At 43.0% G+C, this 25,381-nt stretch overlaps 3 protein-coding genes across 10 annotated transcripts in view; all 3 read left to right on the forward strand.

The window, feature by feature from the left end:
• Positions 1-2,470, forward strand: part of LOC115195648 (zinc finger CCHC domain-containing protein 2) — a 68,578-nt gene extending 66,108 nt beyond the window's left edge. For 5 of the 7 annotated variants that reach the window (XM_029755730.1, XM_029755734.1, XM_029755732.1 and 2 more), the window contains 2 exons: positions 107-1,636; positions 2,220-2,470. In XM_029755730.1, coding sequence (XP_029611590.1) covers positions 107-1,636; positions 2,220-2,281 — 1,592 coding nt within the window. In that variant the 3' untranslated portion in view covers positions 2,282-2,470. The remainder of the gene's footprint in view (positions 1-106; positions 1,637-2,219) is intronic. The other 2 variants (XM_029755736.1, XM_029755733.1) reach the window with 2 other exon arrangements.
• Positions 2,471-5,805: 3,335 nt separating this feature from the next.
• LOC115195650 (leukocyte elastase inhibitor) lies at positions 5,806-14,412 on the forward strand. 2 transcript variants are annotated; one of them, XM_029755737.1, is made up of 8 exons: positions 5,806-5,941; positions 9,532-9,730; positions 11,028-11,120; positions 11,924-12,064; positions 12,394-12,511; positions 12,735-12,877; positions 13,238-13,405; positions 13,597-14,412. In XM_029755737.1, exons 2-8 carry the CDS (start codon positions 9,563-9,565, stop codon positions 14,002-14,004), a joined length of 1,239 nt encoding a protein of 412 aa, XP_029611597.1. In that variant the 5' UTR covers positions 5,806-5,941; positions 9,532-9,562; the 3' UTR covers positions 14,005-14,412. The 2 variants fall into 2 exon arrangements, with proteins under 2 accessions (XP_029611597.1, XP_029611598.1); XM_029755738.1 differs by lacking the exon at positions 11,028-11,120.
• Positions 14,413-16,761: 2,349 nt separating this feature from the next.
• pigm (phosphatidylinositol glycan anchor biosynthesis, class M) lies at positions 16,762-22,164 on the forward strand. The gene is made up of 5 exons (XM_029755739.1): positions 16,762-17,222; positions 18,793-19,331; positions 19,548-19,806; positions 20,149-20,250; positions 21,614-22,164. The coding sequence occupies exons 1-5, from the start codon at positions 17,040-17,042 to the stop codon at positions 21,779-21,781; spliced, it is 1,251 nt and encodes a 416-aa protein (XP_029611599.1). The 5' UTR covers positions 16,762-17,039; the 3' UTR covers positions 21,782-22,164.
• Positions 22,165-25,381: the final 3,217 nt, after the last annotated feature.

Here is a 25,381-nt window from a genome sequence, read left to right on the forward strand (position 1 = left end):
TTTGTGCTTGTTTAGGTTTTTGGACAGGAGCACTAAGACTTGTTCCCCTCCCCCTCTCTCTCTCCCCCTCTCTCTCTCCCCCTCTCTCTCTCTCCCTCTCACCCAGATACAGATAGTCACTCAGACGACTCCAGCAGCCAGGGTAGAGCGGACGCCTTCTTCTCCTGCCAGGAGGTTGCAGGGGGGGGCTTGCCCACCATCCATCCCCTGGCCTCTGCCAAGCCTGCTGGGGAGCCCCTCTGCCCCGAGACCATCCCCAACTTTCCCCCCATCACCTTTATGCAACCCCTGCCCTACATACTGCCCAACGGAGCACTGCCCGCCGATGCCTCTCTGCCAGTCCTGCCTCCTCAGGTGGCAGCGGCCCTGGTAGACAACAAGGTTGTGGGAGGACTGATCATGCAGGTGCCCCTGGTCCTCCGAGAGCCCATGCCCACCCCAGTGCCCACTCCTGTGCCAGGGGACACAGAGAAGAGGGATGCCCTTGCTGCAGTGCCCGTGGTGCTTCCAGGGTTTGGCTCCCCCACCCTGGGCTTACACCCCCCTGGCAGCCCTGCCCTGCAGCCCCTGATCCAGCGCTTCAAAACAGCCCCTCATAAGGCAACTGTCACTTCCGAGGGTGTCACCACCTCCTCTGCCCACCACCCCCCGGTTGGAGCCATCAGCGTCATCGCCCCCGGCCCACCCTACGCCTCACCCCTGCAGCAAGCCTACCCCGACCCTGCCGCCAACCCCCTAACCCCTTCTGTACCCACCCCCTCTGTACCCCTAGGGGAGCCTAGCATCCCTCACGTCAAGCACCTGGGCATGGCTCTTCCCTCAGGCCTGCCCTCTCCATACACCATGCCCTCCATCCCCACCTCCATCATGGCAACGCTGGGGGCAGGGGTAGCCGGAGTAGGGGTAGTGCCCACAGCTGGACAGGTTCAGGCGGTGGTGCCCCCATCCGTGCCCACCCACAACCCCGGTCCTGTGCCCAGCCCCAGCCCTGCCCTTACCCACAGCACGGCACAGAGCGACTCCACCTCCTACATCAACAGCACCAGCTGTGCCAGTAACCTCGTCGCCCAGCAACAAGCGCAACCACAACAGCAGCAACAACAGCAGCAGGCGACGCAACAGCCCATGTGCTGCGGGGCGTGCGGTTGCCGGGGAGGCTGCGGCACCAGCAACAACAGCCACACAGCGCCTTCATTCTTCTTCCCCCACCAGATGCCGCCGCGGCAGGTGTTCGGCGTGCCGCCCATCTTCCAGCTGACGTCCCTGTGCAACAGCAGCTACCTCAGCCAGCCTCCCCCCCAGAGCAACGGCCAGGCCCAGCTACCCTTCTTCCCATCTGCCCCGGCCCCCTACGCCAGCCAAACCCTGCTGCACACGCACCCCCACTCCCACACTGACCACCTACTGGGCACACAGCAAGGCTACAGCCTCCAGCAGATGGCACCCTACAACCGCTTCTACCCGCACATGTACCCCTCCAGTGTGGGCATGGTGCCCGGGGCGGGAGGCGGAGGTGCACTGGGGGTAGCAGTCGGTGTCAACAAGAAGAACGCCAACGTCTCGTGCTACAACTGTGGGGTCAGTGGCCACTACGCACAGGACTGCATACAGCCCTCCATTGACTCGACACAGCAAGGTAATAACGCCACCGCCAGGGGCAGGGTGGAGCGGGGAGGGGCGGCCGCTGGCCTCTTCGGACGGCCCCCTCCGCCCCCCCTGCAGCACTTCCCCCCCAAGTAGAGGTCAGCCCTCAGGACTGACCCCCCCCCACCCCTCTCGATTTCTCTCTTACACAACAGTACCCTACACCCACCCACACGGCACCCTTGATCAAGCTTGGGAAGGCACACCTTTGCAGTAACCCTCCCCACCCCCTACCCCCCAAAAACAGACTATTAGCCACCTTCATTTCCATTTTCAGGACTTATTTAGAGCCAGGAGCTGCTGTAAAGGGCTCTCTCATCTCAGGAGACCTGTGGACATTTCTCTCAAACTCTCTGTTAGCAGGGCAAAGACAAAACACAGCAGAACAGTTAAAAATGAAAAACGCAGACCAAATGACATGACACACATGTCACGCAGAGGATACGATTAGGTGCAGGTTGGGAATTTGTAGACATCTCAGTGGAACCTTGTCTTTTTGCTTACTTTCTCTGAGTTTATTTTATCATTTCCCGTTTCTTATTTGTTCGACTGACGCCCACCTCTCTGTTTTTCAGGTGGCTTTCGGCTGAAGTACGCCGCCTCCCACTCTTCCGAAGCACTAGACAACGCCGACTGAAGAAGTCTTCTCGTTCCTCCATCTTGTTTGTCATGAGCGGTCAAAGAGACCCCTCCATTTCAAGAGAGCATCATTCGATGTTTCCCTGTCATTAACCAGGTTTCCATCCAACTTTTTTATGCGAGTAAAGTACATGTCGGATAAAATATTTAATGACAGGCCTGATGGAAACAGAAAATGTGTCGGTAAACTTTCCAAATGTCGACAAAACAAAATACGCTAGACAAGGTGGGATCTTTTTGTGTCGGTAAAATGCGACGGAAACGCCTTTATGTGCAAATATTGATATAATAACCGTCATATTGAAGTAAACTTGGAGTCACGCTATGATATGGTGTGTGGTCCTCCCACTATGACTCGGGGAAACCATGCAGTTTATTAGGCTACAGATGAAATCATTTACATTGAACTTCACAGGGTGGTGAAAGTGCACGGTGATCTTGATGCTCCTTTCCAATAAATGTCAAGGGTCAGATTCTGGAGACATGAATATCGATGCTTGACCGCCGTTTAACAAATTAAAAAGATTCTCGCTCTTATCTGTAATAATCTCTTCATGTAGACTAGCCTACCCGCACTGTATCTGCGAGCTGTTGGCTGGAGCGCATGTGCCAAGACCGGAGTAGTCACATTTTCTATTTAGCGCAACAGTTTGTGACAAAACTATCAGTAGAGTTGAAAACACGATGGAAACGCATTGAACTTTAGATTTATATTTGGTACATGAAAACTTAAGGGAAAAAGTTCATTTTGTGTGTACCGCGTCATCATGCACTGATGTGGAGACACACTTCTGGTGGGAAAATGTGCATATTTTCTTTATGCAGATTTTTGAATATTCGCTTGAATATATGTCGACAATTTGATTGAAAATTTAGCTATTCTCATTTTTAGTTTGACCTTTTTAACGAGCGTGTGCAAAGAGGGTCCTAAGTACTTGTGCCTGAGACATCACCAACGTCCCCATCACAGCTGAGGGTGAAGCTGTCTTGTTTCCAGAGATGCATCCCCCCCCTTCACCAATCCCCAAGAGTGGCTTTTGGTATTTTGCACTGAAGACTGGCACAAGACAGCAGCTCATGTTTACTAACTTATTTCTTATATTATTAGAAAACATTTTTAAAAAAGACACCATGTGTATGGGAGCTTCGTAAAATTATTTTGTTTTCAGAATACATGGGGGTCCTGCGTGATCTCGATTAAAGAGTTTCATATACTTTGTTTTTTTATAACGGTATATTTATACCTCCTTATTATTGTTATTCGACTAGGATTTTTATTGTTTAACTGTACAGCTACAAAAGATGAACGCAAACCAACAAAAAAAGTAAATGTAAAAAAATATAAAAAATATAATTTCTCTTTTTCGCTGCAGTGTTTTTGAATGTACATGTTTAATTTCTTAATGTTAAGGAATCTGGCAGTATCGGGGGGAAATTCTTAAAGCATTTGCCACTTGATATAATGTGAAATGCATAGTAAGACGTTCTTAATCATCATGTCTGTCATGTAGAAGTGAAATGCTGCTGTGTTTTTTATTTTTGGTAACATGCACTATAGCTACCAGGAATTCTGAAGTCTCTCAAGTGCACTGAAACAGTCCTAAATCAAACCTAGAGACAGATGTTATTGCAGCAGTGAAGCTCTATACCTTGCTACACTGCTGTCCCTCCATCCAGTATTCTCTTGGAAATGTTGCACTGCAGAGTCAAGCCACAAGGTGGTGCCATGTGAAGCATCAGTGGTTAGGAGGGATAATACTGTCATTGATAACTCTGAAAATAACTTTTTTTTCTTTAGCCATTTCTACAAGACTGGTGGCAAAGGCAGATGTCATGTAGCCTACCTAGACAGTCAATATGTTTATTCTTCCTTCAATGCAGCAGTGAGATCTAACTGTAAGGCATATTGTTTGTACATTGGTAAATGTACTCAAATCGATGCACATACACACTATAAATTGATGTTTTCATGTGAAGTATGAAAATGAAAAGTGTGAACACTAATGAAAGTGTCTGACTGGAGTTTATTGGATATCAGGATTGGTAGCCTTCCAGGGATTGACACTAAGGGTTGTCATATTGCCTGGGGAAAGTGAACTGATCAGTCCAGCTAGTTGAGCCTGCTCTGAGGTTGCCCCATAGGGCTGGTTATTTGTGTTGTGTGTGTGTGTGAAAACAACCAAACTGCAAAGAATTCCAGTAGCCTAAATCTGATCTTTCCATTTCCTCCCCATTGTCTGTCTTTCACTTATTAAACAGTGTATTTCTGTTGGGCAAGTTGAGCATTTTCTGAGAATTTTTTTTTTAACTGATGTACGAAATAGAATAATTATTCCAAAATAGAAAGAATTCAATCCATCTTTCTGATTCCTATGTGTAGGTGAAAGGCAGGCAATATGTGGCACTTACTTACTGTCTGTAAATAGATCATTTACATTTTCGGGCAAGTGATCATAATCTTTGGGCAACCAAAAAATACTCCTGACTTGCCCGATGGGCAAGTGCATTTCAGGCTTCAATGTCAATCCCTGGCCTTCTCAGACAGCATATCCCTTGAGATAATTGTCAATCATTTAGAGCTCTTTCGTGTCTGTTTAAGCTTTGTGGTCTACACATTAAAATTACGTATAGGCATATTACACTTGTTTGTTTATATGAGAAGTTATGTCAATTTTTATGAAAAGTCACTTAGTACTGTTTGTCTCCAAACATTTTGTGAAAGCTTTCCACCAACCGGTGAAGTACTCTAAATCTCTTCTGCTTGATTTGATGTAAGCAGAGATTTCTTACAATTACTTAAAATATTGAGGCAAACTTGGACATGAGCACAGGAAAGAAAATGTGTGGACCACTTTACATTAATCGGCTGGATGATATGAAGAACCATGTGAGCTCGGAGGACAATTGTACATATGAACCTGCCAGTTGTACATGTTGAACACATATGGTTAAAAATGCTGTACTGTAGAGGGTACACTCACTGTTACCTTAAGGTGTATGTTTACTGTATTCTTTGATATCTACATTTTAGTGTACTGGAAAGGTCAAATATATTTCTAGAACGAATTTGGATTTTATGCAAATTGTTGATCTGTTTTCCTGGAATTAACAGCAATAAATACAAAATGCCCCAACATTCTTGTTTGTCTGTTGTAATTAGGTCCTACACTGCTTTTATGTAGTTTGTTTGTACTTTGAACTTCATAGTACAGTTTTATCCACTTGCATTACCGTAGTAGTCAGCTGATGCGGAAGAGTGCGGAATGCGGAAGAGCACTTTTACAGCCCACCAGGTGGTTTACACTATTTACCACAGCCATAAAGTCAGAATTAGCTATATTGTAAAAGTTCGTGAAACAAAAATGTTATTTTTGGTATTCTTTTAAGGTCTGGCAAAAGAGTATCAAGTATGGTTATCGTTGAGGTTAGGGTTAGGTTTAAACTCGAATTTTAAGAAGAGAAATTGTCGAAATAGGAGGGAGGGTTTAATGACTGTGGCTATGGTAACTAGTGACTACCCCCCACAGGGCGTGTCTGTCTTGTAAATTACATATTTCAGATGGTTAGCTGAAACTTGTCTGTAGCAAACCACCCACTGAAGTCACTTGGCTGTAGAGAGAAAGAGAACTACCTAACATTGACAAATAACCATTCATTGGTGAGTAGCTGCGATACAATATTTTCTCAATCTAAAGGCATTGACTAATTTATAATCCTGTTGCCATTTGCCATTCTGATAAACGGATTTTCAGGTTGGTTGCGATTGCTATACTTTCTTTTTTAATTGGTGAATTATCTTATTTAGCATAAGAACTGTTGTTTGCTTGGCTATCACCATAAATGTAACATCAAAGAGGACAGAACATTGATCATTCTAATCAATGTAGCTGGCTAACTAGATAGCCGATTAATCTTGCCTGGTTAGTGGAAACTCAAACTCCTTAAAACCAGCCCTCCGCAATGATGTATGATGTACTGTTATGTTGACTCTATCCGCAGTCCCTGAGCTTATTCACTCCGCGGCCGGGTTGAATAAAGACAAAACATTAGCCTACCTTATAAAATCCATAAATGTATAATTATTGTGCCATTTATATCTACTGGCATAAGTGCGTAAGAGCAAATTTATGCTTGATCCGAAAATGTGGTCGGAGACTCGGTATGGAGGGTGTGACGCTTGACGAGCGTCCAGAGGCAGGCAGAGGCCAAATTTTATGGAACGCGGATGGGTCTTTGCGTGTCAAATAAGCTTGTTGACCAATCAGGACCTGAACATTATGTGCCGTGCAGTCATATAACGCGTCATTAATTTACGTAGTTATTACACATTGATTACACTATCACTCGTATTTCATATGTCCCAAACGATCCATCGCTACGTATGCTATGATGCTGGTAAAGTTGTCTCGCGCACCTACAGTGCTGGTCATTAAAAAAAGCTAGCTAGCTCATGGATGCAAACAATGTTCTTCCCAAAAAACATAGCAAAATGACAACCTGTTTCAGTAGCTATAGTTAGCTAGCCAACTATAGATAGGTTTCATCATCTAAAATAACCCTCATTTTTATAAAACAATTCTTATTTGATTAATGATGGTCGGACACATCTATGTGAAGCTAGCCACAATAAGGATTAGCCACAATAGAATAGTGGGCTTTGCGGTAAGCCTTCAAAATAAAAGTATGTCATTGACAGTGATGCAAATGAATACAAATAGTAGAATTATACCATAATTGAATAGATCATGCTAACTGAAATTACACTGGATGTATTATACTTTAGAATTACGTTGGGGTCATACTTATTTCACTGTACAGCCTTACCTATGGATTATGGATCAATGACATGGGGTATCAGTCTACTCAGTGACACCCAGAGAACGTAGCTCTTATTGCGGATCTCTGAAACAACTGGGAATTGAGCCACATTTATTGTCAACCTGTGTATATTGAACACTATTCCCGAGGAAAAACAATACTGCCTGCATGTTTTGGAGTCTGATAACTCTGAGGAGGACGTTGGGGGAAAAAAATAGCTTCGGTATTAAGTCGACTGATACCCCATTTCATTGATCCCCAATCCTTAGGTAAAGCTGTACCGTGCAATATGAATGTCAATAAACACAATAGGCTGACTGGGGAGGTGATTTCACACAGTCACAGTCCTGCGATAAGCTCTTCAATGCTAATATTTGCGTAAACAATTCACATTTTTGTTCTGTGGGTGTTACTGAGTAGACTGATAGCCCATTTCATTGCTTCACATCCCAACCTTGTTTAGCATTATCTAGTCTAAATATGGCATGATTCCATCAATTGTAACCTTTTGTATCACTTTCAAAGAGGTACTTTTATTTGGAAGGCAAACCGCAAATTCCACTATTGTGCCTAATTTTTATTGTGGCTAGGTTCACAACACATACCCGGTCCGGTCGAGCCTCACTAGCCAGATGAAGCTAGCTGGCTGCTTATAACGTTAGCATTGGGCAACAGGGTTAAGTAGCTGGCTAGCTATTTATTTTCGTGAACTGAAGTTCAATTTCAATAGGCGAACAACAAGTGGCTACTAGCTAATACTTACTCACAAGGATTCCTAAATCATTACTAAGAATAATGAAAATGACTGCAGTTTCTACTGGTCTTTGTTTTCAGGCTGCTTGTATTGGTGCTAGCTAGGTGCCAAGCTAAAGCTAGCTAGCTACCCCAGAAGTTGCGGTCGAACAAATAATGCTTTATTACCAACGCGGTATTGGCCGTTGTTAGCAGATAGAACCTCTCACATAGCCTTAATATTAACTCCTGCAGAATTAAGCATTTCTTGCAGTAAAAGTATACACCTCTTGAGAGAATGCGCAGTTAGATACTGTCGTTCGCTGATGTAATTTGGAAATTTTGCACACAAAAAATCGTTAACGTTTTTTGGGGGTATTTCATTTTTTCCCCAATCCTTAAATGTCTTTGCTCTGTGAAAGAAGCAGATTAGAGAACTTTTCCTATGTCGATTTATGACATTCTGGTGAACAAAGGTTTCGTTTTCTTGGGCAACAAATAGGCTATTAATCTAATGACCAATATAAGCTACATGTATATAATAATAGACAAGTTGACTAACAAATGGCCTACCAAAATGTTGAAAATTATAAGCAGAAACATATCTAACTCAGACAAAAAAAAAACTGCACCCCCTGTCAAGAAATCGTTCTGCCGTCTGACTGTAGCCGAGAGCGCATTTTCTATAAACCGGTTAGGGTCGGTTGTGGGCCTCAGATTTTCACTTTATCAAATACTGTCTGTACAAAACATTAGGAACACCTGCTCTTTCCATAACACTGACCAGGTGAATTTAGGTGAAAGCTATGATCTCCTATTGATGTCACCTGTTCAATCCACTTTAAATCAGAGTAGATGAAGGGGAGGCAGGTTGAAGAAGGATTTGTATGCCTTGATACAATTGAGACATGGACTGTGTATGTGTGCCATTCAGAGGGTGAATGGGCAAGACAAAACATTTAAGTGCCTTTGAACGGGGTATGGTAGTAGGCGCTAGGCACACCGGTTTGAGTGTGTCAAGAACTGCAACGCTGCTGGGTTTTTCATGTTCAACAGTTTCCTGTGTGTATCAAGAATGGTCCACCGCCCAAAGGGCATCCAGCCAACTTGACACTGGGAAGCATTGGAGTCAACATGGGCCAGCATCCCTGTGGAACGCTTGACTCCTTGTTGTCCATGCCCCGATGAATTGAGGCTGTTCTGAGGGAAAAAGGGGGGTGCAAGTCAATATTAGGAAAGTGTTCCTATTGGTTTGTACACTGTGTGTAGTCAGGCGGTTGCGGATGGGTTATTAGCAATTGCGGGCGAACAAAACAACTGACCCGCACACCACTGATGTACATACATTCAAGATTTAATCAGGCTGTAATACACAAGTAATTGTTAATGGAGTAAGTTTAAATGTAACTTTATTCAACATTCTGGCTTGTAAGGTACATTTACAAAATTTTGCAGGCATTAGTTTCAGGCTGTATATACCAATTAATTGTGTATTACACAGCCTGATTAATCAGACTACTAGCTAGACTACATTAATTCTATGTTCTTTAGCCTACTTTTTCTTTCGCATCAGCCCAAGATGGCTCTCGCGAGAATTGCATATCATTGTATATAGGCTACTGTATATGACTGCTCTGTTACAATGAAATTTTAAACCCAGTGCCCACGGACACTAACTTCTTAACCTTTCTTCCAAAGCTCTACCAGGCTGCCTTTCCCACCTGTTACAATGGCATCAGTGTCTGTGGCCAACACCAACTTCTCTCTGGAGCTGTTCAAGAAGATCACAGAGCACAACAAAACAGGCAATGTCTTCTACTCCCCTCTCAGCATCTCCTCTGCCCTGGCCATGGTGTCCCTGGGAGCCAGAGGTAACACTGCTACCCAGATGTCTGAGGTGAGTCAGTGTAAACCATTTTCGGGGATCCCGTCCATCCAAAAACACTCAAACATAATCATCTTACTCTCACACATTAATCTCTTATCCAACTATACTTATGTTGATTAGCTTGTTTAGTATGCACGGACAGCACAATGGTACCGGAATGAATACAGATATATTTCATAAAATAGTTTGATGGACTAGTCACTATCGACAAAGGTTGGATAATGTAGCCTTTACTTTTTGTCATTATCCTGTCTAATGTAAACTTGCATCAAGGCTAGATTGGATTTTTGATGTAGTCACATGCACAGGTTAATTTATTTAACAGTGCAGTTCTCCACCTAAATTGACTATAGCTTCTCCCTTACACTGGAAAGGTTTTTCACATGGGTTTTCTGAAATGAATAGGAAAGGGTGTGGCTGACAAATGGGTAGCCTATCCATGACGATTCACAGAAGGCTTCCTTTTATTCAGCAGATGAGGCTTTATTTGAGTACAGCCCTACTGTTACTGTGGCAACATGGAGAGCAATAAAGTAATCCCTCTTATCAGTCTCTCGGTTCCCACCATCTGTGTATAGCTAGTAGACATGTAGGCGCCAGATAAGAGTTTATGTTGTCATGGGATTTTTTTTTAAATATTTTTTATTTATTTCACTTTTATTTAACCAGGTAGGCCAGTTGAGAACAAGTTCTCATTTACAACTGCCACCTGGCCAAGATAAAGCAAAGCAGTGAGACAACACAGAGTTACACATGGGATAAACAAACATACAGTCAATAATCAGGGGGCGGGGCCCTGACAGTTTAGATAGTCTACTCTTATGTACTAAGCCTAATTTGTACAACCTCCATTTAGCTGTCAGCCAGCAGATGTATTATAATAACCATGGAATGTATTGTCCAATGCGAAAAAGCCTTTCTGCATGATACTGAACATGTAGGTAGTGATGAAATAGCAGCAGTGTAGAGTTGAAGTAATAAAAAGGGCGAGTCTAGGGCACACAAGGGTGGGACAAGAATACATACCTTCCTATTGAGCAATCTGACTTGCCTAGTTAAATAAAGGATATAAAAAAAAAATTGAGCAATCTTCACAGAACAAATATGATAGGGGTGGTCTCAATTTCTTTACCTGTCAAGGACGCAACGGCCTTCATTTACCGCCCTACATTATGTTTTGAAGGATTATTTCTGGAACCGACGCAGCTCGCCAGCCACACGCACACACACAGTGTTGTATTCCACCCACTCCTCACGTCTATGCTGTTCAAAAATGATAACCAATTGTCATACTGACGTCCACTAGGTCCTCTGCTTTGTCAAAGCAGACAAATCTAAAAAGGCTGACCCAGGACTACTCCAGCAAGTACAAAAGCCCCAGCTTCCGCTGGCTCTGAAGGTGCTAATAAAAGTATATCATAAGTAATGGGTAACCCAGGGGGTTCAAAGAGAGCTTGCTGCCAGATAACATTGGGCTGTTGGTGAGGTAGCCATTTGGTGGGAACAAGGTACTACTATTGGTGTGGGGCGGGGCTCTTCAACCCTGTTCCTGGAGCGCTACTCTCTAGTAGGTTTTCGCTCTATCCCGAGATGTATCTAACTTGATTAAGCGTATCTTTAGTTGAAGCGAAAACCTACAGCACGTAGCTCTCCAGGAAAAGGTTTGGATAGCCTCGTTGTGGGGTCTGTGTTTTCTGTCGTCTATGTGGTTTATTTACAGTACATGTGTGAAGGGATATAAGCCCCATACACAAATCATCTTATAGCCTATGTACACAATGTAGTAGTCACATTTGGGACTTGAGGGAACACAAGCATATTCTTTATTTTCTTTGATCTATATTTTTCATAACCCTTGATAAGCTGCCGTCTGAAAACGGAAATATAAACAGGAAAGTCTGGTCACACTCACACACATACAAAGAATTCCTTATCCACTTTGCGAGCAACATGAACGTAATCTGTGCTGGTCATGTCCAACCACCAAATGTCAAAACGACAATTTATGCTGTTTGGGTGCATGTTAATGTTGACACTTCTTCCTGAAAACATTTCTTTATTTGGTGATGTGGTGGATCACTACAGTAAACAATGGCAGGTTTGTTTGCTAGCCCGAAAAACTTTGCATGTCATGGATGCCACAGGAAGATGCTACCACAATGTCACATTTTGTAAATGTTATTTTTTTTATCCTGTCTGCAGTCCCTGCACCTCCACAAAGCTACGGATAACGTCCATGTCGGCTTCAACAAACTCATGAGTGAACTGAACAAGAAGGGAGCCCCGTACGCACTGAGCCTGGCCAATCGCCTGTACGGCGAGCAGTCTTACCAGTTTGTTGAGGTAAAGCCCTATTGTTTACACAGTGGGTGGAGTAAATCTCTGTCTAAGATTAGATATTTTTTCTCAGTCTGAATTGACACTAATGAATCAGTGCGTTAGGTTAAAGGTCATTGTGCATTTCATTACACGTTGGAACATAGCCTAATGACGAAGAGAGTTGTCAACAAAAAGATATTGGATAGAATATCCTGCAAAAAAGCTATCATTATACTGTACATACAATTATATTGTACATCATTGTAGACTAGACACTTATTTTAGGTACTTAGGGTTTGATAAAGCAAGGATATTGACTGTGTTGATTTTTGTGTCTCTGGTAAATGTGACAGACTTTCCTCGGCGACACCAAGAAGCACTACAATGCCGAGCTGGAGGCTGTGGACTTCAAGTCCAATGCGGAGACTGCCAGACAGAACATTAACGCCTGGGTGGAGAAGCAGACCGCAGGTGATTAGATGCCGCAAGCTGTCTCCATGTGCACAATAGTATTAATATTCTCAAATTCGGTGTAAAAATCAAAGGGACAGGATTGAGAATGAGTTGATCACATACATTTTGTTCATATGGATTTTAAATCCATTAGGTGTCCATGATGTATCTGTTATGTAACTACACCTTGTTACAATGTTATCATCACCTCTGTAATTTCTATGGCCTCTGTATTTTGTAGAGAAAATCAAGAACCTATTGGCGGAGGGGGTTGTCGACCACCTGACCAGACTAGTGTTGGTGAACGCCATCTACTTCAAGGGCAACTGGGAGAAGAAGTTCAAAGAGAGCAGCACCAGCGATGCCCTGTTCAAATTGAATAAGGTAGTGTTTACCCAACCGGCTTGACATAGAACGAATTCCGACAAGATCTGAGGAGTGCCTTTTCATTTATTTTTCTCTGATGTGTCCGTTTGCGCAATGAATGTGTAGTTACATCACTTTAGTGTAGCGCTTCTAAAGAAAAGATCTGACCTCCACTGAACTGTTGCTGTAGTCGGTTGCAGTCATCCCTTCTCTGAGTCTGTTGTGAGAGTAATGTTCTAGCTTGATTCACTTTCATGAGTAACGGTGAGTAACCTTTGCTACAATGGTGAAAATGCCTTGTAGTCACATATTACACACAAGAAGGCAACTGTTAACAAAATATTTGGTGACTCCCTACCTTCCTTTCATTGACTACAGAATGAGAGCAAGCCAGTGAAAATGATGCATCAGAAGGCCAAGTTCCCCCTGACCTTCATCCCAGAGGCCAACTGCCAGATACTGGAGCTGCCCTACGTAGGGAACGAACTGAGCATGCTCATCATGCTACCTAATGAGATGGAGGATGACACCACTGGTCTGAAGAAGGTAGGACTCACATTTACATTCAACGAGATGGGTTTTGTGGCCAACACAATACACATGGAGTATAAAGTTAACTTGAATTAAAAAGCTAGTTATAGGGTTAGCTCACACTGAAATAAGTCATTGTTGTACTTTGTCTCCTGCCCCCCCCCCCCCCCCCCACACACACACACACACACACACACACAACACAGCTGGAGAAGGAGCTGACTTACAAGAACCTTGTGGAGTGGACCAGGCCTGACATGATGGACACGGTGGAGGTTCAGGTGGGCCTGCCCAAGTTCAAGCTGGAGGAGAGCCTGGACCTGAAGGACTTGCTGGCCAGCATGGGCATGACGGACGCCTTCGACCACTGCAAAAGCGACTTCTCGGGCATGTCGCCCAACAACGACCTGGTGCTGTCCAAGGTGATTCACAAGGCCTTCGTGGAGGTCAACGAGGAGGGAACAGAGGCAGCGGGCGCCACGGCCGCCATCATGATGATGCGCTGTGCCATGAGGACGCCCACATTTGTCGCCGACCACCCCTTCCTCTTCTTCATCCGCCACAACCCCACCCAGAGCATTCTGTTCTACGGTCGCTACTGCTCCCCTATATAGGAAATGGGACATTCCATGTGGAGGGAGGAAGGGCTATTATTAGTATGTACTGCAGCAGCTACATCAATATCCCATCTGTGTGCTTGATTATATGCTTTGATGTCAATGCCTTACCAAAGATTTGAAGAGTCAAGTGTATTTGTGATGAAATTCGGTTTGAGGAATTTAATGAATTTCTTACTGGGCTGATGTTACGAACAACACATTTTGCCTTATCATGATCGATGTTTCTCTACTTTCCGCCTACTTTAACACACTGAAGTGCAATTATCCTCAAACATATTTTTATTTTGTGTTCTGATAATGACCTCTCCTAGTCTCCTGATACTATACTGCCGGGTTTTTTTTTTCTTCTTCAAATTAAGAACTATATCAAAGTTTACAGGAAATAAAGATATGATAAGTGTGTGTGGGTGTGTCATTTCCTGTGTGTGCACATGCATGGGTGTCTTAACCAATGATGTATATAAACCCTGGATTGCTGATGCTATGTATTGGCCAATGAGAGGCTTAGAAGCCACTGGTCGGCCATATTGGCACTCCCCAGAAGAAATAGTCCTCTAGGAATGAATGGAATTCTAAAGCATTTCAATTAAATGTTTAGAGGACAAAATTACATGTATTTTTATTGTAGTGGGGACAGTAACCACTTTCAAAAAAATTATACTACATTTTTGTAACCACTTTCAAAAAAATTATACTACATTTTTGTATGTTTAGCTCACATTTTAAAAGTAGGAATTAAGGTGTCTAATATAATAAATGTGGCAAAAACAAATGTATACATTAATTCATGCATTTTTATATCTTCCAAAATATGTTTTACAACGGCAGGGGAGTGGCTTCAAAACAGCCCCCCATGTCAGTTATCTCTGTATCCCACACATACAATTATCTGTAAGGTCCCTCAGTCGAGCAGTGAATTTCAAACACAGATTTAACCACAAAGACCAGGGAGGTTTTCCAATGCCTCGCAAAGAAGGGCACCTATTGGTAAATTGATTTTTAAAAAAATAAAAAGCTAACACTGAATATCCCTTTGAGCATGGTAAAGTTATTCATTACACTTTGGATGGTGTATCAATACACCCAGTCACTACAAAGATACAGGCGTCCTTCCTAACTCAGTTACCGGAGAGGAAGGAAACCACTCAGGGATTTCACCATGAGGCCAACGGTGATTTAAAACCGTTACAGAGTTTAATGGCTGTGATAGGAGAAAACAGAGGAACGATCAACAACGTAGTTACTCCACAATACTAACCTAATTGACAGAGTGAAAAGGAAGCCTGTACAGAATACAAACATTTCAAAACATGCATCCTGTTTGCAACAAGGCGCTAAAGTAATATTGCAAAAAATGTGGCAAAGCAATACACTTTTTGTCCTGAATACAAAGTGTTATGTGTTGTATTTGCCCCAAGCATTACTGAGTACCACTCTACATATTTTCATGGTATTTAGTTTAGTTTATTAGGATCCCCATTAGCTACTGCTCATGCAGCTGCTAGTCTTCCTGGGGTACACATAAAATGTACAAATATATGACAAAGTACAGAACAGTAATATAGATAAGCTTGTAATTGTTAAGGACTGGGGAGCCAAGCATAGACAGAATTCCATATGTTAGGTTTGTAGATCCCCCACCCTGCTTTTTGGCTGACACATACATTGTCCTTTACCCAGCTTGACACAATGTGAGAATGGTTACATCTGTGAAAGTTTCAAGAAGTAGAATTGTTTAGATTTTTTGTGCATCCTCCGCCTAGATGAATCGGGCTCTTCGAGTCACACGGCAAACCTGTGGCGTGCTTTGCTCTCCGGAACAGGGCGCCGCTCAAACCGGTGATCAGTGGGGTAGGATTGAGTGTAGAGGTGAATCAAATTAAAAATAATATTCCTGGTGTTTGTGACACCCGCCGTTTGGTGAGACATAGACGGGGTGGCAATTGCAAGAATGAGAATACCCTGTCTGTCTTGTTAAGCTTTGACACAGTGTTTCTAGCTGATAAAGTCATATTAGGTTATATTTGCTATTCTGTGAGGGCCTATGTTCTGAAAAGGCTACGGTGTTTTAGATGCAAAGGATTCGGACATGTTGCAGCAGTGTGTAGAATGGAGATCCCATGATGTGATAAATATGCAGATGGACATAGTCAGAGGGAGTGTACAGTTGGGGGTAGAGAAAACACTGTGTCTGTGGCAGCACCCATGCAGCTGGGGTTCCGAAGTGCCCTGTGAGACAGGTTGAGATTGCCAAAATTCGAGTGGAGCAGAACGTTTCTATGCTGAGGCAGATTAGAGGATAGCCCAAGGGTGAGCCGGGAGCCCCCACAGTGAGTAGGCCTGAAGAGAGAGATCCAGAGAGGAGGAGTTTTAGTAAGGTTGGATTTATTGCGTTTATAACCATGGTGATCAGCTGCACTGCGCTGATGCAGTGGAAATCACATAAAATAGATGTGGTAGTTGCAGCAGCAGAGAAATATTTGGGTGTGAGAGATTTTACTGTAGAAGATCTACAGGACGTTTTGAGATAAGTGGTGCCATCCTCCCAGGCCGACAGCCTAGTGTAGGATCGTTTATGGCAACAGAAATGGAATGGGGTGTTGGGTTTTAGTGGATAGTGTATAGGTGCAGGGTTAGAGGGTGGTACAATTTAGGATTTTCCCATTCCCCTTTTCTTTTTGTGACCAAAATTTGCAATCTGCACTCCAAACTGCGAAAGGCAGCAACACAGCGTCTAGTCTGACGGAAAGTCACACGAAGAAGAAAACACTTCCTAGTTTAACAACAGGAGGAGCAGCAACTTCTATTGCTAGTCAAGTTGTGAGAAGTATTATACAATTGATAAAACGGGCAAGCGATCTAGTCAGATGTCAATATATCTAACGTCAGCGTGCTAACTACACGATAAGAAAATGACATGGCATGGCTTTATCCCTTGCATTACCTACCTAGGAATAGGAAACGCCATTTACAGTAGCTAGCTTAGCTGCTAGCTGATTTATTGTCGAACAGGTTGGACAACTAACGCTATGGCTTCTATCATGGAAAGTGTCCTGTCCAAGCTTATGAATAAAAATGTACTTTTCACTGTGTCGTTTCTCGTACGACTTGTTTTGGTCAGTTTTGGTGTCTATCAGGACAGAACTATGGTGGTCAAATACACTGATGTTGATTATCACGTGTTTACAGATGCGTCGAAGTTCATCACGCAGGTAAATTAAAATGTTATTAAATATAAATATACATGTTTGTCAGACAGTTCTGCCATGAGATCTGTTGTAGATCTTCCTGGTGTTAATTTCAATGTGTTTTTTCCTTGCCAGAAGATCCCGAACCTACGTTAGGCTTGTTTACACTGAGCTGCACTGGGGTCAGAACGCAATCAAAGTCCCAAACAGTTTTTTGTGACATCCATATTTCAGAGAGTCCTAGCTTTCAGGAATGGGGTCATAATAGTTTATAGCCAAAACGGTTCAAACGTTAGAGCAAAATTCATAGGAAGAAAATTAATTCAACATGCCACATTGGCTTCTCTTAACAACCGTGAATATTTAATTCGATCTGTTCTCTACTATTCCTGTCTTGCAAAGCACCAGGATGTTGTCTCTGATTTTGAATCTGAATTTAGAGAACAACCCTTTTCGTCCTCATGCTAGCTAGCAGTAGCCACCGCAGCCATTTTGGAATGGCAGTGTCAGCCAATCAAATTGTATTTGTCACATGCGCCGAATACAACCTTACAGTGAAATGCTTACTTACAAGCCCTTAACCAACAATGCCGTTTTAACAAAAATAAGTGTTAAGGAAAAAATAGATAAGTAAAAAAGAACACATAACAAATAATTAAAGACAAGCAGTAAAATAACAGTAGCTAAGCTATATACAGGGGGTAACGGTACAGAGTCAATGTGTGGGGGCACAGGTTAGTTGAGGTAATTGAGGTAATATGTACATGTAGGTAGAGTTAAAGTGACTATGCATAGATAATAACAGAGAGTAGCAGTGCAAATAGTCTGGGTAGCCATTTGATTAGCTGTTCAGGAGTCTTATGGCTTGGGGGTAGAACCTGTTAAGAAGCCTTTTGGACCTAGACTTGGTACTCCGGTACCGCTTGCCGTGCGGTAGCAGAGAGAACAGTCTATGACTAGAGTGGCTGGAGTCTTTGACAATTTTTAGGGCCTTCCTCTGACACCAATCAGCTCCTTTGTTGTTCAACGTGACGTTGCCATTCTATAATGGCTACTGTGGCTACAGCTGGCTAGCATGAGTTCGAAATAGGGCAGTGTTCCGGAAACTAGCGGTATTTCAATCTTCTCGATGGAGCAGTGTGGATAAAGGTCAAATTAGGAGTACAGTTCCAATCGCTGCATTGTTATTTTCTGACCCATATCTGGCGTCGGCTCCCACAGTGTCTTAATGTAACCATGATTGCGTTGCGAGCACAATGCAGTTCAGTGTAAACGAGCGTAACAGTAGGGTCGGTATCTTCTGTAAAGTTTTATCCTTGATCTTTTCAGGGACCTGGCCCGCTGAAAGCCACTGGCTTGAAAATCAATGGGATAACATTTTGGTCGGATCTATCAATGTTACATTACTCATGCCCAAATCTTTATTTGAGATAGTTTTGCTTTATTTGAGAGAAATTTGCTTTGAGAGAACCTACCCGTTTTGAGTCCCTGCTGGTGATAAGTCTGCGATCCTGCAAAGCTGCACTTTAGCAAACAGTGTTTTTTACATGTGAGTGTAACTAACCTGCATCATTCTGTCCTCCTGTCATTGCAGGGCCAGTCTCCATACCACAGATCCACCTACCGCTACACCCCTCTACTAGCATGGATCCTGACCCCCAACGTCTACCTCAGCCATGTCTTCGGGAAGCTTCTCTTCATCACGTGCGACGTGCTCTCAGGCCACCTGATCTACCTTATCCTTCGCCAGCGGGGACTTAGCTGCGAGGCTGCCTGCCGTGTCTGCTCCCTGTGGCTACTCAACCCGTTACCGGCCGGTGTGTCCAGCCGAGGCAACGCCGAGTCGGTCCTAACCGCCCTGGTTCTGGCCACACTGCTCTGCCTGGAGCTGAGGCAGCTCCCCATGGCAGCCATCTTGTACGGCCTGGCCGTCCACATGAAAATTTACCCGGTGACTTATGCCCTGCCTATCGCCCTATCCCTACAGAGAAAGGAGAATGGGGAGGAGAGGAGAGTGGGGTGGTGGAGGAGAGCTCTTGGGTTTCTCCTCAGGCTATTGAATAAGGAGCTGTTTCTGTTTGCCGGTGTGGCCGGAGTGGTGTTCTGTGGATTGACTGTCCTGTTTTATAACATGTAAGTTTGGGCTAGCTCAGTGGGCTAATGCAAACTTGAGTTGTTGTCGATGCTCCTAGTAAAGATCGGTTGGTCATTGACCATGAAAAGCTTTTCATTATCAGTTGTGAAATCTATTATGTCATGTGTTTGATGCTTGTTTTCTAATGGTAAATCATGTTACCAATACAATTGTCCTCATAACTGTTCTCTACCCATATGACCGTCTCTAATCAGGTACGGCTGGGACTTCCTCCACGAAACCTACCTGTACCACCTGACGCGGAGGGACATCCGCCACAACTTCTCCCCTTACTTCTACATGCTGTACCTGACTGCAGACAGCCCCTGGAGCCTGGCCCTGGGTCTGGCTGCTTTCCTGCCCCAGGCCCTGCTGCTGCTTCTGGTCTCCCTGGCCTTCCACACAGACCTGGCCCTCTGCTGCTTCCTCCACACCGCCATCTTTGTCTCCTTCAACAAAGTCTGCACCTCCCAGGTGAACGTGACACTCCTCCATCTGTATCATGTTTGAAAGTGTTGCTAGGTGTTAAGTAACGTTAAATCCATTAACATGGTATTGTGATACTGATATGACATAGATGGTAGGATATGTTAGGTTAAATGACATGACACTTGTGTTGTGTTATATGTTGTGTTGAATGTGACCTTTCCCCCAATCTGTGTCATGATGGTGCTTTATCATGACAGCAGTGTTTTTTTGTTGTTACATTATATTGGTTGAAAACCAAGGGCGTGCATACTGTAACATCAAACTCATGGCATGCAGCTTGTGGGAATGTTATGATGCTGATAGTATGTTTTGTGTTTTCTTTTGTAGTACTTCCTGTGGTACCTGTGTCTGTTTCCTCTCGTCCTGCCTCGACTGACCCTGTCACCAAAACAAGGAGTAGAACTCCTGGCTCTCTGGTTCGCTGGACAGGTAGGTGCAGCATCATTGGTTGATTGTAGCTAGATTTCTGTCCAACTGGCGACAGATTTTCATGTGAATATTCTAAAATCCAAATAAAAAAACAATATCCACATTTTCCCACCAGACCATGTTTCCGTCAAATTGACATGTTGCAGATAAAAGGGGCGCGAGGTCAAATCATGACGTCAGTGATATTCAGGTCGGAAAGTTCTCTAGAAAGATGAGAGTTTCTGACTTAATTCCAAGCAGGATGTCCGTTCACTGCCATTTTTCCCAGTCGGAGCAAGTTTACTTTGATCTGACGGCTATTATATCAATATTTGCACATAAAAGTCTTTCCACTGCCATTTCTCACATAATTAATTTTACCAGTGGTGGAAAAAGTACCCAATTGTCATACTTGAGTAAAAGTAAAGATACAGTAATAGAAAATGACTCAAGGAAAGTAAAAGTCACCCAGTAAAATTCTACTTGAGTAAAAGTCTAAAAGTATTTGGTTTAAAATACACTTCAGTATATTGTAGCAATTACATTTACTTTTTATACTTAAGTATTCAAAATAAAAGTATAAATAATTAAATTTTAAGCAAACCAGACAGCACCATTTTTTATTTATTTTTATTTATTTAAGGATAGCCAGGGGCACACACTCCAATATTCAGACATCATTTACAAACGAAGCATGTGTGTTTAGAGTCCGCCAGATCAGAGGCAGTAGGGATGACCAGGGATGTTCTGTTGATAAGTGTGTGAATTGGACCATTTTCCTGTACTGGTTAGCATTCAACATGTAACGAGTACTTTTGGGTGTCAGGGAAATAAAAATACAATATTTTCTTAAGGAATGCAGTGAAGTAAAAGTAGTCAAAAATATAAATAGTAAAGTACAGATACCCCAAAAAACTACTTAAATAGTACTTTGAAGTATTTTTACTTAAGTACTTTACACAACTGAATTTTACAGACACAAAAAAAGATCCCACTTTCTCTAGCGTATTTTGTTTTGTCCACAAAATCAGCTGTTTTCATCAAGCCTGTAGTGACATTTCCTATCCGACGTACTTTACTTGCATAAAAAGGTTGGGTGGAAACCTGGTTAAAGTCCCATTATATGAACATAAAAGGGCTTCAAAAATAGACCCAATCTAACTTACTCTATACAGTATTACCAGACTAACCAACATGGCTCCAATATTATCAAATGAAACAGTAGCTCAAAAATTCCCCCAAAGTTGGTCATTTATTTATAAATAAATACATAATGTGTCCGACTATTGCTTGCATCATATAAAATGACTTGTCATTGAAGTTGTATAGGAAATATACTTAGGAAAATGTATTTAGGAAATGTTTTGTTCTTCTTTTGTCTCAGGGTATATGGTTGGCCCCTGCGTACTACCTGGAGTTTGAGGGATACAACACCTTTGTGCTCATTTGGCTGGCTGGACTGATATTCTTGATCATTAACTCATTCATTATGGTACAGATTATAACCCATTACAAACCATCAGACACTATGCAGAGGTTGAAAGCAGAGTGATATCCGGACAACTACTTGAGCACTTAATTCTACATTCCTTGGATGTAATGGATCAAATGAAGACATTTCACTAGTAGACAACTTAGTTGCTGATAATTGCAATGCATTTGTTATTTGGTCTAAATGGGAATTTTCTATATATAAAAACAAAAATACCTGGCATGGATGCCTATTCAATGGATGATATTGTATATTGGTCATTGATGTTTCAATTTGGTAAAACATTTATATATATATTTTTTGAAACTGTACGTACACAATCCAATTTTGCATCGTTTATACATGTTTGAAATTACTTTTCAGAGCAGGTTTATCAGCTTTTTCTGCCCAGTAGTGAACTAAGTGAATATAGTACATAGAAATAAAACAGGGTGCCTTTTTTAAACAGAATGGTATCAGAAGGTGGCAGCATTTAGCTGACAACGGCACTAAAAGAGGCTCTATCCTCAAATGCCCCCGTCACGGTCAAGGCATTCAGCCACGAACACAACTGAAAACAAACAATCATGTCTACTGTTATTTGTTACTTTAAGATCATGGAGATTATTACTTCATCATTCTGCTCTATTTTTGGCTTCTTACATATTGTTTAAAGAGAGACTGTGAGATTCTGTTATTTCAGCCCGTTTCAATTCTACTTACCCAGAGTCAGATGAACTCGTATATGTCATTTCTATGTCTCTGCTTGCTGTATGAAGGAAGTTCGCGGTAGTTTCACGAGCAATGCTACCGTACCTGTAGACTTCCAGTCATTAGCATTGGCTAGTGAAACTACCGCTAACTTCCTTCATACTGCACACAGATGCATAAAAATGGTATCCACGAGTTAATCTTACTTTGAGTAAGTAGAACAAGGGCCAAAATGCCAGAAGGTCATGAACGAGGCACAAGCAAGGGTGAGTTTACACTCCGTCCCTTGGGTTATGACCGCTGACTTTAGTGGCCCCTGACAGCGTTGTGTGTGTGTGTGTGTGTGTGTGTGTGTGTGTGTGTGTGTGTGTGTGTTCATGCTTGTGCGTGACTCGGCTGTGAGTTTGCATTCCCACGTCATGAGTCACACTATTGCACTCGGTGCCCTCTCTCCAGCTCCACACCCACCAGCCAAACCTAACCCGCACCCAATACGTCTCCAATGCTGTTTCATTTAGCCGCCTCGCCTAGTTGAACCTCCTCAACAACGCACAAAACATCCTGCTCAATAGGGAAACACTAAGTTCGGTTCCTTTAATCTACAGTGTTTACCTGGTAATGAGGGCTCTCTTTAAGCACTGACACATTTACTCCAGGCCCTGGGTTGGTTGCGTGACTAGCTCCCATCTGCTGGAGTCTGGGGTTGTGACATCATCCCCAAGGTCCTTGCTCATCAAGACCAACGACAAGACGGGAGGGGCGGTGGGTGTGACCAATTAGAGCCAATGGTTTAGGGAGTAATGACTAGTGGGGGCGAACTGGTCACGCAACCCTCGCTGGAAAAGGATTAAGGTCTCATTGGTCTCCATGGATCATCCTCCTCCCCCTCCTCTATACAGCTGTCAATGCACATCAAAGGTTCTCCTTTGCGTCATTGTTGCCCCGAGCCCGATGCCTTTCTCTCTCTGCTGTACTGAATTGCACAGCCTCCTCTGCGCAGTCAGTCATGCGCAGTCAGTCAGATGTTGTGTCACAAGGTCGCCTGCGTGCTGACAAGGTTTAGGATTAAACATGTTAACTTCTATACAGCGCATTTACACTCATATCACCGCAAAAGGGTGTGTCTCTGAGAGAGAGACTTGGATCTTTTATATCCTTGAATGCTAAGTGACCCAGATGCTATTGTCACAGAGAGGGATGTACTATTGTAGCTGGAGGGATGAGGTGTAGCACGCAACTCATTCTCTCATATAGTCCCTTTGTTTCTCAGTGACAGCTAGCTCATGGCGCTCCTGCATGCTACTACTGTATGTGCCACCATTACGTGCTAATTAATGTCATGGTAGCTCCGCAGCTGCTAAACATGGACTTGTTTCTCATGTAGGCATACGGAGTAGGATGAAGTTGCCCCCAGACGTTGGTCTTGGGTCAGTTTAGCATTTTCCACTAATGGTTAAATTTAGGATTAGGGGAAGGGGTAGTTGATCCTAGATCTGTACTTAGGAGAACAGCCTGGTCTTATAGAGTAGACGGGAATCTGGGAGACTCAAATTTATACTGAACAAAAATATGATTTATGATTATGAACAATTTCAGGCCCAGCCAATTAGAATGAGATTTTACCCACAAAAGGGCTTTATTACAGACAGAAATACCCCTCCCCTGCAGCTGAAGCCGGATGTGGAGGTCCTGGGCTGGTGTGTTACACGTGGTCTGCGGTTGTGAGGCCAGTTGACCGTACTGACTCATTCTCTAAAACACCATTGGAGGTGGTTTATGGTAGAGAAATGAACATTCAATTCACTAGCAACCTCTCTAGTGGACATTCCTGCAGTCAGCATGCCAATTGCACGCTCCCTCAACTTGAGCGATCTGTGGCATTGTGTTGTGTGACAAAACTGCACGTTTTAGAGTGGCCTTTTATGATCCCCAGCACAAGGTGCACCTGTGTAATGATCATGCTGTTTAATCAGCTGCTTGATATGCCACACCTGTCAGGTGGATGGATTATCTTGGCAAAGGAGAAATGCTAACTAACAGGGATGTAATCAAATTTCTGTGTGTATGGAACATTTCTGCGATCTTTTATTTCCGCTCATGAAACATGGGACCAACACTTTACATGTTGCGTTTATATTTTTGTTCAGAATACTATGATATGTTAAGTTTGGTATGGTTACATAAGACAGAAGGTTACGTAACGCTAATATGAAAGGAATGTGGTTGGTCGGGGTGGATGGGTGGGAGCATAATGCAAACGTCTAGCAACCCAAGATTGTGTTTTCGAATCTCATCACGGACGACTTTAGTATTTGCAACTACTTTTTAGCTACTTTGCAACTACTTACCATGTTAGCTAACCCTAATCCTTATAGCTAACCCTACGCCTAACACTAACCTTAACCCTTTAACCTAACTCTTAACCCCTAGCCTAGCTAACATCAGTGTTAGCCACCTAGCTAATGTTAGCAACAACAAATTGTATTTTGTAACATCATACGTTTAGCAAATTCGTAACATGTACCTTTTGCAAATTCGTAATCTATCGTACAAAATGCATGACGGACATCCGCAAATGAATACATACCATATGAAACATAACATCATACTAAATAGAGTGCCTCGGATTTGCGTACAGAATCAGTGGTGGAAGAAGTACCCAATTATCATACTTGAGTAAAAGTAAAGATACCTTAATAGAAAATGACTCAAGTGAAATTTAAAGTCACCCAATAAAATACTACTTGAGTAAAAGTTATTGTTTTAAATGTACTTAATTGGGGCTAGGGGGCAGTATTTTCACGGCCGGATAAAAAACGTACCCGATTTAAACTGGTTACTACTCTTGCCCAGAAACGAGAATATGCATATAATAAGTAGATTTGGATAGAAAACATTCTAAAGTTTCTAAAACGGTTTGAATGGTGTCTGTGAGTATAACAGAACTCATATGGCAGGCCAAAACCTGAG

Source organism: Salmo trutta, chromosome 6 (assembly GCF_901001165.1).
Source record: "Salmo trutta chromosome 6, fSalTru1.1, whole genome shotgun sequence".
Classification (NCBI taxonomy): Eukaryota; Metazoa; Chordata; class Actinopteri; order Salmoniformes; family Salmonidae; genus Salmo; species Salmo trutta.

What these genes read in the sequence shown, in the direction of transcription:
- pigm (XM_029755739.1), top strand. Translation starts at nt 17,040, where the DNA reads ATGGCTTCTATCATGGAAAGTGTCCTGTCCAAGCTTATGAATAAAAAT. An exon ending in ACTGTCCTGTTTTATAACAT is followed by an intron (nt 19,332 to 19,547) that starts GTAAGTTTGGGC and finishes GTCTCTAATCAG; the next exon opens with GTACGGCTGGGACTTCCTCC. An exon ending in CTCTCTGGTTCGCTGGACAG is followed by an intron (nt 20,251 to 21,613) that starts GTAGGTGCAGCA and finishes CTTTTGTCTCAG; the next exon opens with GGTATATGGTTGGCCCCTGC.
- LOC115195650 (XM_029755737.1), top strand. Translation starts at nt 9,563, where the DNA reads ATGGCATCAGTGTCTGTGGCCAACACCAACTTCTCTCTGGAGCTGTTC. An exon ending in AGCTTCCGCTGGCTCTGAAG is followed by an intron (nt 11,121 to 11,923) that starts GTGCTAATAAAA and finishes TCCTGTCTGCAG; the next exon opens with TCCCTGCACCTCCACAAAGC. An exon ending in AGTCTTACCAGTTTGTTGAG is followed by an intron (nt 12,065 to 12,393) that starts GTAAAGCCCTAT and finishes TAAATGTGACAG; the next exon opens with ACTTTCCTCGGCGACACCAA.